Here is an 18,814-nt window from a genome sequence, read left to right on the forward strand (position 1 = left end):
AAAAACTCTGACAGGGGTCTAATTACTCAAATATACAAGGAGTTAAAGCAAATGTATAAAAAATCAAGCCATTCCCCAATTGATAAATGGGCAAGAGACATGAATAGGCAATTCTCAGGTAAAGAAATCAAAAGTATCAATAAGCACATGAGAAAGTGTTCTAAATCTCTAATAATTAGAGAAATGCAAATCAAAACAACTCTGAGGTATCACCTCACACCTAGCAGATTGGCTAAAATGAAAGAAGGGGAGAGTAATGAATGTTGGAGGGGATGTGGCAAAGTTGGGACATTGATGCATTGCTGGTGGAGTTGTGAAATGATCCAACCATTCTGGATGGCAATTTGGAACTATGCCCAAAGGGCTATAAAAGACTGCCTGCCCTTTGATCCAGCCATACCATTGCTGGGTTTGTTCCCCAAACAGATCATAGATAAACAGACTTGTATGAAAATATTTATAGCTGTGCTTTTTGTGGTGGCAAAAAACTGGAAAATGAGGGGATGTCCTTCAATTGGGGAATGGCTGAACAACTTGTGGTATATGCGGGTGATGGAATATTATTGTGCTAAAAGGAATAATAAACTGGAGGAATTCCATGCAAATTGGAGAGACCTCCAGGAAGTGATGCAGAGCGAAAGGAGCAGAACCAGAAGAACATTGTACACAGAGACTGATATACTATGGAAAATCAAATGTAATGGGCTCCTGTACCAGCAGCACTGCAATGACACAAGACAGCTCTGAGGGATTTATGGTAAAGATGCTACCCACATTCAGAGGAAGGACTGCAGGAGAGGAAATATATAAGATAAACAATTGCTTGAATGCATGGACTGAGGCGGACATGAATGGGAAATAGACCCTGAACAAGGACACTTGTTACAACCAGTGGAAATGTGCGTTGGCCATGGGTGGGGGGAGAGCGGGGGGGTGAAGGGGAAAGTAGGGGCATAAAGTATGTAAACAGATTAAAAACAAATATTAATAAATGTCTAAAAAAAATAAAATAAAATAAAATTGTCAGATGACACAAAGATGGAAGGGATGGCAAATATAGGATAGAGAGTAGAACAAAGATTTATAATGTTTGGAAGAGGCTGGAATTCTGGACTAAAGATAAAAGATAAAATGTAACATGAATAAAGTTACCAAACAACAAAGTTTTAGAATTGGATGGGACTTCAAGGGCCAACAATTCCAATGACCACCCAAAACAGGATACTTGTACAACATATCAGATAAGTGGTCACTTAGCCTCCAAATGAAGAAATTCCAAAAGGGAAAAGCCCCCTCTTTCAAGACTAATCTATTTATGGATATAAGATCTATTTGTTGGGCAGTTTTTCTGGATATTAAGCTAAAATTTGCTACCATGTGTAATGGGGATAACTTGAGGAAAGGTGTGTGGTACAAGGGAATTTTGAAAGGAGGTTATCAGGGATTTGTTAGATAGTAAATCTAGGTTACAGGTAGGCTGGAACAGGGAGATTCAGGATATAATATAGCTGAAGACAGGGAGTACAGCACTGAAGGGAAAAGGATCTTCAGGGAGAGGGAGAATTAATCTAACAGGCAAAGACACAGGGCTTATAGACCAGGACTCAGACTTAAACACAGGCTGAGGGAAATAGACTAAACTGAAATTAACAATCAGGCTTTAGTTAATTTCACAGGAAGGGACTTGTTTTGAAGTTACACCTTCCTTCAAGATGGATACCCGGCTTCCCTTCAAGCCCAGAGTATGTTGGTTCTTTCCCTCTTCTTCCCTCTCTTAATAACTAACTGACGAATTATACTAATAGGTCTGTTGAAACACAAAACGGTTTATTATCTTCAAAAGGATGATCTGACAGGAAAGTGGATTAAGGAAGCCCTAACAGTTGTCTCAGGAACCTCAGGTGGGGGAAAGGAGGCAGAGATGGAGTCTGAGTAAGGACCTGCCTTTAACTCAAGCTTACAAAATGCTCTTGATATCTAAAGGGAATAAATGATGACTGACTAGTTTCTTTATATCTAATATTGTCAATTATAGTTAACCCTTCACGAATTTGAACTCCTCTCTAATTACTCTCCTTATTAACTCCACAGACATATAAGGTAAGGGAGGGAAGGTAGGAAATAATATAGGGAAGGAAGATATAAAGGGTTTATCCAAAATCACAATTTCTTAAATAAATATTTCAAAGCTAGGCTAAATTTCAATTCTACAGATAGGTAAGGAGGCAGCTCAGCTGGTCAGACAACCTCCCTCCACAGGAGACCCAAACCCACTGAACTTTTCCTCAAGATTCCAAACCCCTAACTGATTTCAGAACTCAGCCAAAGCTTGAAAAAACTATATGACCCCCTCTCTCTATACTACACATGTCATCAATACATTATAAACAAATACTCCAATAGTTGTTCAGACTTCCTAGCTTCCATAGAGTGGAATGTCCCCAGAGTTTTGTTTTCTCCTATATTTTCAACAAACCAATTAATCAGGGCATATCTGAAAGGGCAAAAGGAAGATGGGGCTATGTCTTCACTGCCAGAAATGAGTTGATTTAATGTTCTTAGCAGAGTAAAAACAACCATCAAATGTGGTAGCAAAATTGCTCAGAAGCATCTCTGTCTCTGTCTCTGTCTCTCTCGGTCTCCTTCATAAGAGACAGCCAGATATAGTAAAAAGAGTCTAAAGATTAAGCCAAGATTTGCCACCTTCTAGCTATGTGACCTTGGGCATGTTCGATCCTACTCTCCATCTCCCCATACGAAGTCAAACCTAACATTTATGTAAAAAAAGGTACTTTTTCCACAAATGTAGAATGGGGGAGTCATTTGTTTAACATCAATTGATAGACAAAGATCTGGGGACTTTAGCTGATCACAAACATAGTATAAGCCAACAGTTTAACAGAGGTCCTAAAAGAATCTATCATAAACTTGGGCTACACTGATGCAATGTTCAAACCATATTCTGTTGGGTTGATAATATCTGGGCAACCATGTCTAATTCTGAGTAGTTTTTAGGTAAAACATTGATAATCTGGACTGTGATCAATCAGAGAGGACCAGGATGAAGAGTAGGGTACATGAATAATAGTTGAAAAATTGGGGCTGTCCATCCTTAGGGAAAGTCCATAATGTGATACAACAGTTTAAAGTGCTATTATTTAATTTTTTGAAAAAAAGTGTTTTATTGATACTTTTTTCTTTATAATAGTCACCTCATTTTTTCACCCTCTAACACACAGAGAATTCTTTCTTATAATAAAGAAAAACAGTTATACAAAGACAAGCAATAGAGTGACTTTATCTGACAACTTATTAAACTTTAATTTCCTGTCCACAGTGAGAGTTATTATTGAGAAAAGAGGAGATGGTCATGCCGCTCTTTGTTACTGAAAAGGAAGGCATTGAATCTATGGGTAGAAGTAATATGGTAGGCTTATTTCAGCTTAAAATAACATGTAATTCTATGATCACTAAGTTGTCCAAAAATGGAATGAATTACCTTGTTGGGTTACTGAAATTATTCAAGTAGAAGTTGAACAATAGTCAGCAGCATGATTAAAGAGATTTGGGGATTAGGAGAGAGTTTGGATTGACTGAGCCCCTTCCAACTCTACGATTTGAGAACTCTGTCTATACAGCATTTCTTGCTAGAATAACGAACCTGGCTCAGGATCCTTCCCGATCTTCCTCCCATCGTTTCCATGACTTCAAAAATGGGGAAATTCCAGTTGTTCATCTTTGCTATTAGTGCATCATGATCCTCTCTTAATATTAGTTCCAGTAAATGAGCCTCATTGATCTGTGTGCAAACACACATATAGAAAACTTGACTTTCTGATTTTAAGTGATAGATCCATCTTGAGATTACAACCCAAAATAGATGCTACAAATCCTCAATACTATATTCTCAGACTGCCATCCTTAAATGCACCCCTTGCCCTTATTCTCTCTTCTTATCATTTCTTATTTGGGCAGAATGAGATCTTCAAATCATTTTAAATAAATTATTTTTCAGAACTTCTAAATATAATTCAGGTAATGCTAGAGGGATGACCTCTCAACGCTAGGGACTTATAATTGAAAATATAACATTATTTCTATAAATTTTAAAAAAACTTCTCATTGCCAAAATCCACTAAATAAATTCTAAAATTCATTATTTTTCATTTCAAATTTATCATATAGTATATAACCTAGGTAAAACAGCTTACCATCTCAGGGAGGGAAGGTGAGAGGAAGAAAGAGAGAGAATTTGGAACAGAAAATATGAGAAAATAAATTGTTTTTACATGTAATTGGAAAAAATACTGATCTTAAAAAAGTTATCATATATGTCTTGAGTTATTAGAGGTAAACTAACATATTTCTATATTTTTTAGGGTTATTGGCCAGAAAAAGATTTTTTCCTTTTTTTTTTTTTTTTTTTTTTTTGCAAATGTGTTTTCAGCTCTTCAGAGGGAAAAAAACAAAACAAAACAAAACAAAAAAGGCTAAGGTAAAAGCAACCTATTATTTGAACTGTTACACCAATTTTCCAAAGTTAGAAAAGTACTACTCTTGACAACAGTGCTCCATGTTACCTCAGCATTTTCATAAGGACACTTTGAGTGTTTATTCTGCTGAGCACCTGGAACCATCTCTTCTTTCTTCTCTTCCTTTTCTTTTTCTTCATCTTCCTCCTCCAAGGCCTTCTGGGAGTAGTACCTGTCTAGGTCATTAGTTAAGTCCTCTCCTGGTTTATCAGAGGGCTTGTCCTGGGCATCTTCTGGGCCCTCTTCACTTGCTTTTCCTCCATCCTCCTCCTCCTCTTTCTCCTCTTCCTCCACCTTCAGTTCTCTGCCAAGTCCCTTATCTGGCTCCTGTTCTGGCTCTTCTCCAGCCTCTTTGATGGGTTCTTGGGCAATATTGGTGTTTCCCTCTTCAACTTTCAAAGAAATAAATAAAATTATAAGAAATACATTTACTTTAATCTCTGCAGACATTTTGGTAAGAAAGAAAATTGCTGTTTTCTTGTTATATCTCGGTTAGGTCATAATTGTTTGTTAGAATATATTAAGCCACAGCGTTACCAGCTTTCACTCCAGACTGCTGACTGGCAGCACTAGCTAGTCAATGGCACAAAGATGGGTCTTTTTGTCCAGTCCTTTCCAAGGGAGTCCCGGGACTCAAAGAAATCTTTTTCACAAATACCTTAATTTGTACATATAAGAATGAAGGAACAATGGCTAGTTTGGGAAGAATGAAAAATGTTCGGGCAGTTAGTTCCTCAAAATGATAACTTTATCAATTTTCTAAGCAAATTCTAAGCACAGAAGTATATAAATATTTCCTTTATATTTAAAATGCCAAATTCATTCAATAGCAGCCAATCTATCAAATTACGATGTACTTTCCTCTACCAAAGTGGCTGACTTGAAATTTCCTGGTCTATCTCCTACTGAAAAGGGAATCTGGACTTTGTTCCACTGAGTGGTCTCAATGATTATTAACTAATAATGCCAACTCCATTAAGTGAATCACCACTTTTATGTTGGAGAACATCATTTTTAACATGTAAAAATAAGAACAGAATTAGTCAGTTCTCAATTATCTAATACAAAAAGTATTTAGTTTTGAAATGCCATCTATGATTTTCTTATAACAGAACAAGCAGCCTTCTTAGTTGCACTAAGTTTAGGATAAGATTAAAATCTATGTGCAATCCTTTAGCCTGTACCAACTGAGAGCAAGGAAAAGCAGCCTAATATTCACATTGGGTGAAAGGCAAAACATTCTGGAAATAACATTCTGGTCAGGACAACCAAGTTTGTTAATATCTCCTCCAGTGAGTATTCTATGAAAATTGTTTATGAAAATTCCCACTGCCACTGTTATAGAAACAGGGGTACTAATTTTTGTAATTTTTTACATTGTGACACAGTCATTATAAATACATTTCTGGCTTTAAAATATAAACTATTTCATAGCTATAAAATAATTAGAATTTTAAAAAAATTTCTCTAGACCAAAAATAAAAATACTCAAAAAATTCCACACCTATATGCACTCAAAACACACATTAAGTCCCCAAATTCAATGTAAGTATAATTAGTTCAGATATTTATTATTACTATTGCTATAGTAATAATGTTACCTCGTATTTGCACAGATGTTCTAGAATCTATAGTTCACATTACCTATGTTATTTTCATTCTAACAATCTTGTGAAACAGGTAAGACATAATTCTGTGCTAAACTAAAATACAAAGAAATTAAATGATTTGTCTAGAATTAACTACTTAGTGCCAGAATTGGATTAGAACTCCCGATCATGATTTCTCTTTATCTGGCTATTTAATCTTACCTTGGATGGATTCTGGATCTCTGCAATGGAAGAGATTTATTTATTTATTATAGGTTGAAGATACCTAGATATACTCATGGGCTCTCCCTCATACTAAATGACTTGCTATGCTGTTTCCAGTTTCATGGAAAGGAAGAGCTAGACCCTAACATATCAAATACCTTCATTTGATTATACATTGATAGACAGTGATAGGGCCTTGTTTTATGCAATGATACAGAGCTCTATTTATTGACCAATCAGCAACAACAACAAAAAGAATTAAAAAGCTAAGGCTTTTTACCAATATGACAGTAAAGGAAAATAATGAATGTTGGAGAAGATTTGTCAAAGTTGGGACACTAATGCATTGCTGGTGGAGTTGTGAATTGATCCAACCATTCTGGAAGGCAATTGGGAATTATGCCCAAAGGGCTATAAAAATTGCATGCCCTTTGATCCAGCCATACCACTACTGGGTTTGTACCCCAAAAGATAAAAAAAGTTTGTACAAAATATTTATAGCTGTGCCTTTTGTGGTGGCAAAAAATATTGGAAAACGAGGGGGTATCTCTCAATTGGGGAATGACTGAACAAATTGTAGAATATGATGGTGATGGAATAGTATTGTGCTATAAGGAATGATGAATTGGTGGATTTCTGTAAGAACTGGAAAGACCTCCATGAACTGATGTGGAATGAATTGAGAAGAAGCAGAAGAACATTGTACATAGAGACTGTAACATTGTGGGACGATCAAATGTAATAGATTGTGCTACTAATTGCAATTCAATGATCAAGAACAAGCCCGTGGAACTTATGAAAAAGAATGCAATCCACATCTAGAGAAAGAATTATGGAAGCAGAAGAAAAACATGATTTATCACTTGGTTATATGGGTATAGGATTTAGGGTGGTGGTTTTTAAAAGATTACTCTATTACATGAATAATATGGAAATTGGTTTTGAGTAAAAATATACGTATTAACGAGTGGTAATGCTTGTCAGCTCTGGGTAGGGGTAAGGAAGAGGGAAGGGAGGGAACATGTGTCATGGAACCATGGAAAAATTTTTCTAAAAAATAAGTAAAATAATATGAAAAAAACGTTATGGCAATAAAAAAGCTATGGCAATAGTTATGTGTACGAAAGATATACTAACAAATCATTTCTTCATTTAATTTTAGACAGACTGAAAAAAAATACAAGTAATCACTGTTAAGTATACATAACTTATGAAATCTCACCTGGTTTTCCACCCTGGTCATCTGTATCATATTCTGATTCATGTATTGAAACATGCTTCAGTACCTCACGTCCACAACTTAAGAAATAAATTAGACAAAGATATATGATGAGGTCATTTCTCTTATTTTTTTAAATCCAGATATCTTTACTTTCCCATCAAAACCCACTAAAAAATCCACCTAATGCCACAACCTCCTTAAACCTAGGAGGTTTGATTGTAGGGATGATCATGGTTAAGTCCCTTCTCCTTCTGGGTGGCTGGCAGTACTTTTGCATTTCATATTTCATTTGATCACACCAACTCTGGAAGAATAGGGGAAGGGAAGAAAACCAGCGTTTACTTAGTAGATTTACATCTACTAAGGGCCAGGCACTGTGCTAAGTGCTTTTATGAATACAATCTCATTGGATCCTCACAACAATCCTGGGAGGTGGATCCTGTTATTATCCCCATCTTACAACTGAGGAACCCAAGGTAGACCTAGGATAACCAATTTGCCCAGAGTCACACAGCTAGTCAGCATCTGAGGCTGGATCTGAGCTCAGCTCTTCCTGACTCCAAGTCTAGCCCTCTATCCACTATACCTAGATACCTCACTTCCTCCTGGAAAAGGAGGCCATGTATATGCATAGATAGTATTATATACATAAGAAACTGAATTTCAGAAAGATTCAGTACCTGCCTCAAGTTAGTGAGTAGCAAGTCTCTGAGTTCCATCAATGCTGAGTTTTTTATGCACGTGGGGTATGAGGGAAATTTTTATTACTATTGTGATGAATAACTGACTCAACACAATTGAGGAAATATCAGTATTTTTAAATAAAACTACAACTAAAGTAATTACTTCCTAATGAATAGCTTCCTGTCAGTGGAGGAAAGCCACACTAGACAAGTTGCCAATATTGAACAAAATGGTCCATGATTTAAAAGGGACCCAATCCAATGGCTTTTCTCTCCCTAAATAGCTACAGGATTTCCACTGGGTCCTTTTCTTCCATTCTCCAGCTGATAACTTGCTGCACATTTAAAAGGAAAACGAAGTCCTGGGCCTTCTACATATCAAGCAGCCAAATGAATTGCAGAAAAGAAGGAGCTTTGGGTTTGAAGGAGGGTCATGGTTTGAGAGGCCAGATCAAGGCTAAACCAAAGGACAGAAAGAGAAGGAAAAAGAGAAGAAATGGGTACAGTGAAATCACATCACTGCCTGGAGAAGAGGGTGTGCACATTCAAAATGGGATCACTATCCAGGGTATATGAGGAGCTCAGTCCTTTAGAGAGCAGGAAACCTGGGCTAGAGGGCCTCACTATTATGTCATCTCAGATGTGGCATTTCCATTTGTAGAGTTCTATCTGCTGTCATAATTGAGGCTTTCCTCTATCTCCCTCATTGGGGTCAGGGAGGATCAGATAAGCCATTCTGCAACTGCCAATGGCCAGAACCATCAACTCTCATCCTTATTTCTTCCTTTGTTACCTCACTCAGGGCAGCTGCAATACCAGAAAAAAATGCTTGGAGAAAGCTGACCAAGAAGCCAGCTCTGGACCCTGTTGTCTCCTAGGAATCTTCCCTCCTACTCCCTGGGAACTGAGGGTTATTTTATTCATGGTGCCCAATGGAGGGAGGGGAAAGGCAGTGATTGAGTCCTTTTTTTCAGCAAGCAAAGAGAGGATTATCAAGTTACTTAGGTGAGGTTATTCAGGGCCAAAAAATACTATAAAGGGCCAGAATTAACCACTGGAGCAAACGATCCAGTGTACCAAGAGAAGGAAGGGTTTTTCTTCCGCCTGCATTACTGCTGAAGAAGAGATAGCTCTGATCATCTAGGATTTACTATGAGGTCATGCCTGCCCTGGCCATGCACAAATTGTGCCCATTCAAAGGCTTCCCAGGCAGTGGACACTGACTGATACAAAGGAAGCACTCAGGGGCTGATGGGCACCCAGAAATGCTCTCATCTAAACCACAGAAGCTAAGGAGCTCAGGCCTAAGAAAAACTCCCCCATTCTCTATTCAAAACTTCCCAGGTATCTGGTAAGGTCATTGTTTATTGATTCAACTTTCTAAATGGGAGTATTTAAGAATTGTTCTCTATTTCATCCCAGAGGTAGGTGCTTTCATGGGAAAATGGGTGAAGCCCATTATCATCAATGTAATATGAATGATATGATAAGATAAAAATGCTACATAAACAGAAACATCATCCAGCACACAGAATTACATCTATCTGACCTATTGTGGAACTATGAGAAAGAAACAGAAAAATGTACATGTGTATAATGCCCAACAGGCCCTCTAACACTTTGATAATAAAATAAGTAAAAGTTGAGGAGGCTTACCTGTTACAGATATGGCTACCAGAAGTTTTAAATTGCTGAGGCAAATCTGGACTGTTTAGTGCTTTCCCCAGAGATTTGTGTAAAGGAGCACTTGACTTAGTAAGAGAATCAGTAGGGTCAGGAAATCCTATGTTGGACTGGTTAACTAGGGACCCAGTGGGCACTGGTTCATGGCTAGGTGAATTCTCAGGATTCAGGTTGGGTGAAGCACCTAAAAAAAAAATTAATGATGCAATTCTTTTCCGGAAAGAAGCTAATGTATGACAACACAGATGGTTCCTGGCCCAGGGGTGTTAGACACCCACTTTCTACTTAGGGCTCCCTTGGAACTCCAGCAGAGCACGCCCCTCTTCCCTTGGTCAGTGACTGCTCACTGAGTACCCAGAACAGGTGGATAAAAGGAGCAAGACTGGCTTCTCCATTCCAGCTGACATCCATGTATATGTTTTTCACTCTAGTGTGAGCATTTTCACATGTTCTCCAGTGCTAGCTCAATGCTTCATATAGCAAAGTACCAAAAGTGAGTCCCATTTTTAAGGTTCCATGAGCAGAGAAAAGAAGTCCTATGCTGGCATAACTCACATTATATTTTTTCTATTCTCCACTCCCTAACAATCTTCAGCATAGCATGAAGCCTCTTTTTTAAAAGTCCAAACTATTTTCCCATCAAGAAAAAGTACTACTATCAGAAATAACTATTATAGGGTGTCCTCAAAGTCCGCACTGAGACTTTTGGGACACATCGTATCTTCGGAGAGGGCAATGAGGAATGCTATCACCAGAGAAGTCCTAAGTCCCATTAACTGCCCAAAAAAGGAATATGAGACTTGACTACAATATTTCTGGAATTTCAATTAGATACTTTTAAAAAGTAGGGTAGGGCCAAGAAGAGAAGAACTGATTTGGGACTTCTAGCTTCAGACAACCCTCCAAAGATTCACTCTACTTCTCCCCAGCTGTCCATTTTAATTTGACTAAAGATACCAACTCTTCCAGGCCCACCAATAAAATCAAGTTACCATGTTGATCTGCTGGATGATTATGGCCAAGTAGAGGGGGAAGTTTGAGGGGGAGGGCAGGAAGGAGAATGTAGAACACCCTAGGTTGGTTGTTCTGCATGTCTTTAAAGTTTATATAATCAACCTGTAGTATGGAACAGGTAGCATGGAAAGTTCTGAGAAGAGGGATAAAATAAGAAATCTAGAAAATCTTCTAGTTACTCTTAAATTAGTTCTTCTGAGGGTAGTCTCATCATTTTACCTTTAATCTTCTGAATTTCCATAAGATCAAACATAGGCAAACATAATCCTGATGACACATTACAAAGTAAAATATAAAAGTTCAAACTAGTCAACATTTTCTATCATTTACAGTACTGTTTTCACCCATTATTCTAAATAATGGAAAGATACTTTTCTTCTAAGGATTTTTAAAGTCCATTAAACATTTCAATTTAGAGAAAAAATACTTAAGCTTAAAGGTTCAGGCGTAAGGATAAACCAAGTGAAAATAGGGTTTTTCACTCCCCTCTACTCACTATACCCAGAATTTTCCCCCAGTGATTACTATTCTATGGAATGGAGCAAGAAATGGGGGACAAAGGGCATTGATACTTCTCTGGAGAATTCCCTTCACCCTTATTCTTCTGATGAATGCAGCATATTGAATTACTGGAACTGTAATCACAGAGCTTAACAACTAATTCCCCATGACCAAATAAAAAGCAATGTTAATTGCTAAATCACCCAAAATTTTATGGCAATGTTAAGTTGAATAAAACAAGAAAAGAGGGTCTGAAACAACTCCCCAAATTGTCATGTTTTCTGAGGATTCCTATATTTAAATCACAAAGACCAGCATCTTACCAGATCTCAGAGGACTCCTATAGTCAGTCAAGGTTACTGAAGATGACCTTTGCTTTGGGAATGTAAATACATTTGAATCTGGAGATTCTAGGCTAAAAGGAGAATACAAGTTAAGTACCTGCTCAGGTAGTAGTTGGACTAGCTGACCTCTGAAATCCCTTGTCACTCTGTGATTCTATTTCTCTAACTGTCCTCTAACCTCCCACTCTGTCTGGGCTTTTGTAGGATCTTTTATGCCCAAAGATACAGCTTTCTTGGGCCCCAAAGACTTACCAAGTGGACCAATAATTAGTAAAGAAGTTAGGATATGTAAACACAGACATCATGAGAGCTACTCTATCTCACCAAATGATCCCCACTCACCTAAACACCAATAGATGCCAAATGAAATATATCTGTTAACATAGAAAATTAAAGCAAAAACTGATGTAGCTCAGGGCAGAGGGCAAGGGGATCATCTCACCATATATCCAGATTTCAGGACTTAAATAAAATCCATTATCTTGCTGGTTAGTAACAGTCAAAAAGGAATTGTCAGGGGCAGTTGGGTGGCTCAGTGGATTGAGAGCCAGGTGGTCTTGGGCTCAAATCTGATCTCAGGCATTTCCTAGCTGTTGCCTAGCCCTTACTACTCTTCTGCATTAGATTTGAGTCTAAGTATTGATTCTTAGTATTGATTCTAAGACAGATGGTAAGGGTTAAAAAAAAGGAATTGTCACTATTTATACTTACATACCCTGTAATATTTCCACTAATCAATAACTAGAAGAAAAAAAAAAGACTCACAGACAGTGGGCTATGAAGGATCAAAGTTATTGAACTGAACTCAGAAGGTCTAGATTTGATCTCCAGCTCTACTGCTAATCAACTGTACACCCCAGGAGCCCAGATGTTATTGGGAAGGCCACAGGCTGTCATGGGTAACCTTAGGCAAACCACTTCACTCTCTGGGAGTAAGTTTCCCCATATATAATATGAAAATTGCATTAAATAACTCCCAAAAATTTCTCTGCCTCTAAATCGATATTTATGGCCCTAGGACCTCAGCCAAATTATTTTCCATCTTTGAGTCTCAGTTTTATTACCTGTATAAAAGACGCGGAGGGGGACAAGATAATTTCTAAGGTCCCTCCTACTCTTAACATTTTATGATTTTGGAACTGGTAAAATATCACTGTTCTTCCTTGAGAATTCTGGGTTAATTAATCACATAAAAGACATAAGATGATTCCTTAAATTATATATATGTGTGTGTGTGTGTGTGTGTGTGTGTGTGTACATTGCTTTTATATCACATTCATTTCCAAATACATTCTTTCCTCTCTCCCATACCAAGTAAAGACTTCCTTTGTAACGAAATGATTTTTAAAAACAGTTCAGCAAAGCTAACTGACACATTTACTTCCTAAACCAGTATATGTGCAATTCCAAACAATAGTCCTCCCATCTCTCAGACAGAAAGGGCAGCATATATTTTCTCATCTCTTCACTGGGGCCCACTCTAGCATGAATTTATATGCCTTCCCTTAATGCTCTGAATTCTTCATATTCATCACTTTTATGACAAATATACTATTCTCTAATCAATGACACTACTTTGCTTCTAATTCTTTGCTACCACAGAAAAGTGCAGCTATATTTTCATCTATATGGGACTTTCCTTTGTCTCTTTGACCTTTTTAAGCTATAAGTGCAACAATGAGACCAGCAAAATTTTTAAGTACCTTTCCTCCTAGAAGATAATAGTTGGGTGGGAAAGTGGATAGAGCCCCAGACCTAAGGTCAGGAAAACCTAAGTTCAAATCCAACCTCAAACATTCACTAGCTGTGCAATCCTGGACAAGTCACTTAACTTCTGTCTACCTCAGTTTCCTCATCTGTAAAACGGGAATGATGGTAATGCTTGTTCCTTTTCTTACTCTTCATTTGCTAAGAACAGGTAAAAATAGGGTGAAAAATCCCATTTCAAACCCAAAGGGAGATGCCAATTGACTCTTTTTGAGGCCAAAAGAATCCTCCATTCTGATCTGTGGGACTCAGATCAAAGGTGAGTGTTCACTTTGAGTCTTACATGGAGTGAACCTCAAAGAAAGGATGGGTGAGTAATGGTTGGCAGGGGAAAGTCTGGAAGTGGCAGAGAACAGTAGGCAGCATCCCTCCTTTTCCTCCTCCCAAGGCAATGGAAGCACACTCAGGATTAGGTGGCCAGTGATAAAGAATGTTGGGGGAAGGAAAGTTCCTGTGATCCAAAGAAGATGTAAAGAGTGGGAGAGGAAGAAGCAGAATATGAAGGACAATTAGTTAACAACTGAACAGGAAATTCATACTGGACAGAATGAGTTAGGTACAGAAAAGAGGCAGCCCTAGGGCAATAGGAAAAAGGTATTTTCGCCTAGGCCACCTTTGATTCTGAATCCCAGGGACTCAGAGAGGAGGAAGAGAAGGTGAGCTAGACACAGCAGAGAGAACTCCAACTCAAAACATGGTTAGACTTTTCCCCCTCTAAACAAAGGTAAGAGGGCTTGGGGTCAGGGGCCTAAATAGTTGTGGAGGGTTGGAGCTGGGGTTGATTTCCCCACTCTCTCTCATCCCAAAATGCATCTCAGCCTCAGAAATTAATTTGATTTTCAGCCTCTGAGTGAAAAATTTGGAATGACAAAGGAAAGGAAGCAGAACCCAGGGAAAAAGGGATCCAGATTAAAAATCCAGATTTTAAAAAAAGTCAAAAGTCAGGGCATCTTATCTGGAATCTCCCACCAAGTCTCCTTTTCAAAGTCCCTTCTCAGAGTCTTCATTTTCTCCTATGTTAAATGAGGAAGTTGGATTAAAATTATGTCTAAGGTTGCTTAAAGCTATAAAATTATAGGATTCTCTTTATATTCATAAGCAGAAAAAGTGCTTTGTTAATAAGACTATGATGATTTCTCTATGACAAATAATTTGGTACAACAAACCAGAGTTTGTATGAGTACTATGCAACATTAACTATAAGAATATTTCTTATTCATGCTGAAAAGGCATCAGTAAGATTTGACCTTGTGTCTATTAAAAACTCCATACATCATAAGAATGAGGGGAACTTTTCTGAATAGATCAAATAGTATTTGTTTTAATCCAAGAGTAAACACTATATATAATGGAGAAAAATGGGAGCCTCTCCAATAAGATCAAGTGTAGAGCAAGAAAGACCCTCATTACCATTATTGTTTAACATAGGGGTAGCTACTTAAGCAAAGAATTGGAAGTTGTAGTATAGGATTATGATGGAATGTGATTACATATGAGGATGGCAAGCAGGATGATTTGGGAAAAATCTGGAAAGATTTACATGAACTAATGTAAATTGAGCACAACCAGAAGAATACTGTACACAGTAACAGCAATATTTTTTGACCAACAATTGTGAATGAACTCATTATTCTCAGCAATGCAGTGCTCTAAGACAATCCTAGAGACTCATGATGAAAAATGACAAAGAATGGATGGAGTCTGAATGCAAACTGAAGCATCCTATATTTCACTTTCTTTCTCTTTTTTTTAGTTTGAGATCTCTTCCCCAAAATGCCTACGATGGAAAAATGTTTTACATGATTGCGCATGTAAAATCTATATCAGATTGCTTACTGTCTCAGGGAGGGGAGAAAGGAAGAGTTGGAGGGAAGAAGAAAGTAAATGAGAAAGGGGAAGAGAATTTGGGACTCAAAACTTTAAAAAAAAAAGAATGTTAAAAATTGTTTTTACATCTAACTGGGGAAAAATAAAATATTATTGTGTGTATGTTTTGTTTGCATAGAATCATTTGCATATCTCTCCTGTTAGATGATGAACTTCCTGAGAAGGGACTTTTTTTGGCCTATGAAGCCTGAGCCCTTAGCATAGTTGGTACATAAAAGAGTTAAGTGACTGGCAAATATAGTAAAAATTCACTGGGAAAAAAATCTTTGCAACAAATTTCTCTGATAAAGGTCTGACAAAGGATATCCCCAGAGTCTTATTGTGGTTTTGCACTAAGACTTTTGGGACATCTTTTATAAGAAACAATCAAATTTAAAAGCCCAAGACTCCAGTAGGTACATGTTCTGAGGTTAGGAACAGGTAGTTTTCAAAGGAAGAAATCTAAGCTGTGGACAGGCATATGAAAAAAAAGCTCTAAATTACTAATTAGAATAATGCAAATTAATCTAACCAGTCAGAGGAATAAAAATAAGGCAGCTTTGAGATTCCACACCCCATGTAGCAGATAAAGAGGACAATGACAAATGTTGGAGAGGTTACTGAAAATAGGTAAGCTGGTGCCCAGGGTGGAGCCATTCTGGAGAGCAATCTGGAACAATGCTCTTCCCAGACTGTGAATACTCTCTGATACAGCAATACCAATACCAGTGCTAGGCCTATACCCCAATTCACAGAAGGAGGACAGAGATGGGCATTTACACAAATATTTGTAGTAGCTCTCTTTGTGGCACTCAACATTGAAAACAGAATGATATGGTGTGATAAGAAATAAGACAGGCAATTTCAAAGGCAACTGCAACAATCTCTAAGACCTGATGAAGGGAAGGAGAAGTACTAGGAGAACAATGATAGCAGAAAAATAATTTTCAAAAGTTTAAAATTCCCATCCATACAATGATGAACATGAGTCCAAAAGAAGGAAGAGGAAACATACTATTTACTCCATGAAAGAGAGGTGTTAAACTTAAAATGTAGAGTCACACATGGCTAATGTGAGAATTTGTTTTCGCCAGACTATGCTGCTAAATATTGAGGATTTTATTTGGTGTGGAGTCTTTTCTAATTGCTACATGGGGGTGAGGGAGAAACTGATTGATTTTTTAAGTTTGCTAATTTTTTTAAAAAGTATCTCATCCTCTCATTCACCTTCCATTTACCTGCCATCTTAACTCCCCACCCCCATGACACTGTCTCCTTGGCTATTCCCTCTACCACTAACTTTACCTTCATTTATTATATTACACACCCCCTCATCCTAGCATACCAGACCTGGAAGCAGAAGAGCTGGAATACTTCTAGTTTCCCTCTGCAACTTCCAAATGACCCATCTACCACCATCAATCAGCAACCCCTTCTTCCTTGAAGTTCATTTCATTAAAAATTTCCAATTAATCTAGATCACAGTATCTGTTATATACCCATCCCCATAATGTCCTCCCTTCTTCCTTAAGAAGTTTGGCATCTGGGTCACTCCTGTCATCTCCTATCTGGGATTTTAACATCTGTATTGATGCTTCCTAAAATTCCTGAGTCTTTCAATTTCTCAGCCTCCTTATATCCCCTACTCACTCTTCATTCCAACTTTACTCTCAGATCCCTTGCCTCCATCATCCTAGCATTGCTTGCCATCCCTTAGTCTTTCATTATTCCAATGATCCACAGAGATGAGGAGGGAGAGCATTTCAGAAACAGGGGAAAGATGCTTGGAGGCAGGAGATAGACTGTCATAGGAGACAACGGCCAGGAGGCCCATATTACTGAATGAAAAAGTAAGTAGAAAAAAGTAAAATGTAAAAAGGCTGGAAAGGTAGGGAAGGAAGAAGTTCATTTATGGAATGGCTATGAAAGCCAAACAGAGGATTTTACATTTGTTATAAATGACAAATCATGCAGCACAAATTACTTCCATGAGCCTAAGGGCAACAGATAGCCTTAGTATAGTTTAATTTTAAACAAAGAAAATTTGGCTTGAAAAACTTGAAACTTTTTTATTCATAGAGTTGTCTTTGGAGAGCCAATGTGGAGTAACGGTTAGGGAACTGGATTTGGGTTCCTGTCTTTCTTCTGGTACACACATACCAACTCTGAGATCCTAAGCAAGTAAATTTACTTCTAACTATCCCAGACTATCAGACCCCAAGATGCAGAACAACTGCTTCTCTGCCTACACTGGAGAAGGGGGTTTCATCATCAGAAGTTTCTATGCTGATGAAATCACAGGAATTGACAAAAAAAGGGGGAAAAAAGCACAACAAACTAAACTGAGCAGCAACAAAGAAAATGCTTCTCCTTTTGGCTGTCCAAAATCAAGGTAATGTCAAATCAGTAGAAACTCTGCTCAACAAAAGGCTTTCTAGGATCTAGAAAAACCAGGAACCTTTCAGAATGTATGCTATAACCTGCCATTTTACAGATTAGGTTACTAATTTTCAAGGACATAGCTAACTAATGAGGAGCAGAAAGAATGATTAGTACTTTCAAATAGGGGATGCTCTGCCTTCACTAACACGATTTCTAACTTTTTATTCTGCTTCTCAACAAACACTAGGTATGTGTGTCAAGGAGCTGGGCACCTTACGTTCAGGCCAATGAGGACAGTGAAGAGAGCCAGGATGCATTTTACCTTGAAGTACTTTGTTGCCAGAGAGTGTTCCTTCTGTTACCATACTCCCATCTTGAAGGAGACTGTTCAGGAGGTGGCAGAGGGAGACCTGAGGCTCTTGAACTTCTCCTTAGTTGTAGCATCAGTAAACTATTTCTATTATTTGAAATCTGTTGAATAAACAACATTTAAAATCATTACATGGTGTGACATACAGAAGTACATTCATGTGTTTAACATATTTTTAATAAGTCACAGAGAAATTAAATCATATCCTTTCTGTGAAACTGAGTTAATTATTCCTACAAATTTCACATTTTATCTTATTATTCAATTTTTCTTCTACTTTTTTAAACTTTGGTTTTTAATTAATTAATTTAGAATATTGTTACATGATTCATGATTTGCCCCTCCTCTCTTTCCTCTCCACTCCCTGAGCTAACAAGCAGTTCCACTGGGTTATACATGTATCATTGTTTAAAACCTATTTCCATGATATTCATATTTGCAGTAGAGTGATCTTTTAACTTATCTTTTTATCGCCATCCAACCAAGTGATGAATCATATGTTTTTCTTCTGCATTTCTACTCCCACAGTTCTTTCCTCATAAATTCCTATGGATTGTCCTGGATCGTTACATTGCTGCTAGTAGAGAAGTCCATTACGTTTAACTGTACCACAGTGTATCAATCTCTGTGTATAAT

At 37.6% G+C, this 18,814-nt stretch overlaps 1 protein-coding gene across 1 annotated transcript in view; it reads right to left on the reverse strand.

The window, feature by feature from the left end:
* Positions 1-18,814, reverse strand: part of PDE3B (phosphodiesterase 3B) — a 196,916-nt gene that overhangs the window by 35,260 nt on the left and 142,842 nt on the right. The window contains exons 4-9 of the mRNA XM_044681542.1: positions 18,131-18,279; positions 11,773-11,864; positions 9,908-10,118; positions 7,569-7,645; positions 4,581-4,924; positions 3,662-3,799 (exon numbers count right to left, since the gene is read on the reverse strand). Coding sequence (XP_044537477.1) covers positions 3,662-3,799; positions 4,581-4,924; positions 7,569-7,645; positions 9,908-10,118; positions 11,773-11,864; positions 18,131-18,279 — 1,011 coding nt within the window. The remainder of the gene's footprint in view (positions 1-3,661; positions 3,800-4,580; positions 4,925-7,568; positions 7,646-9,907; positions 10,119-11,772; positions 11,865-18,130; positions 18,280-18,814) is intronic.

Source organism: Gracilinanus agilis, chromosome 6 (assembly GCF_016433145.1).
Source record: "Gracilinanus agilis isolate LMUSP501 chromosome 6, AgileGrace, whole genome shotgun sequence".
NCBI classification, from domain to species: domain Eukaryota; kingdom Metazoa; phylum Chordata; class Mammalia; order Didelphimorphia; family Didelphidae; genus Gracilinanus; species Gracilinanus agilis.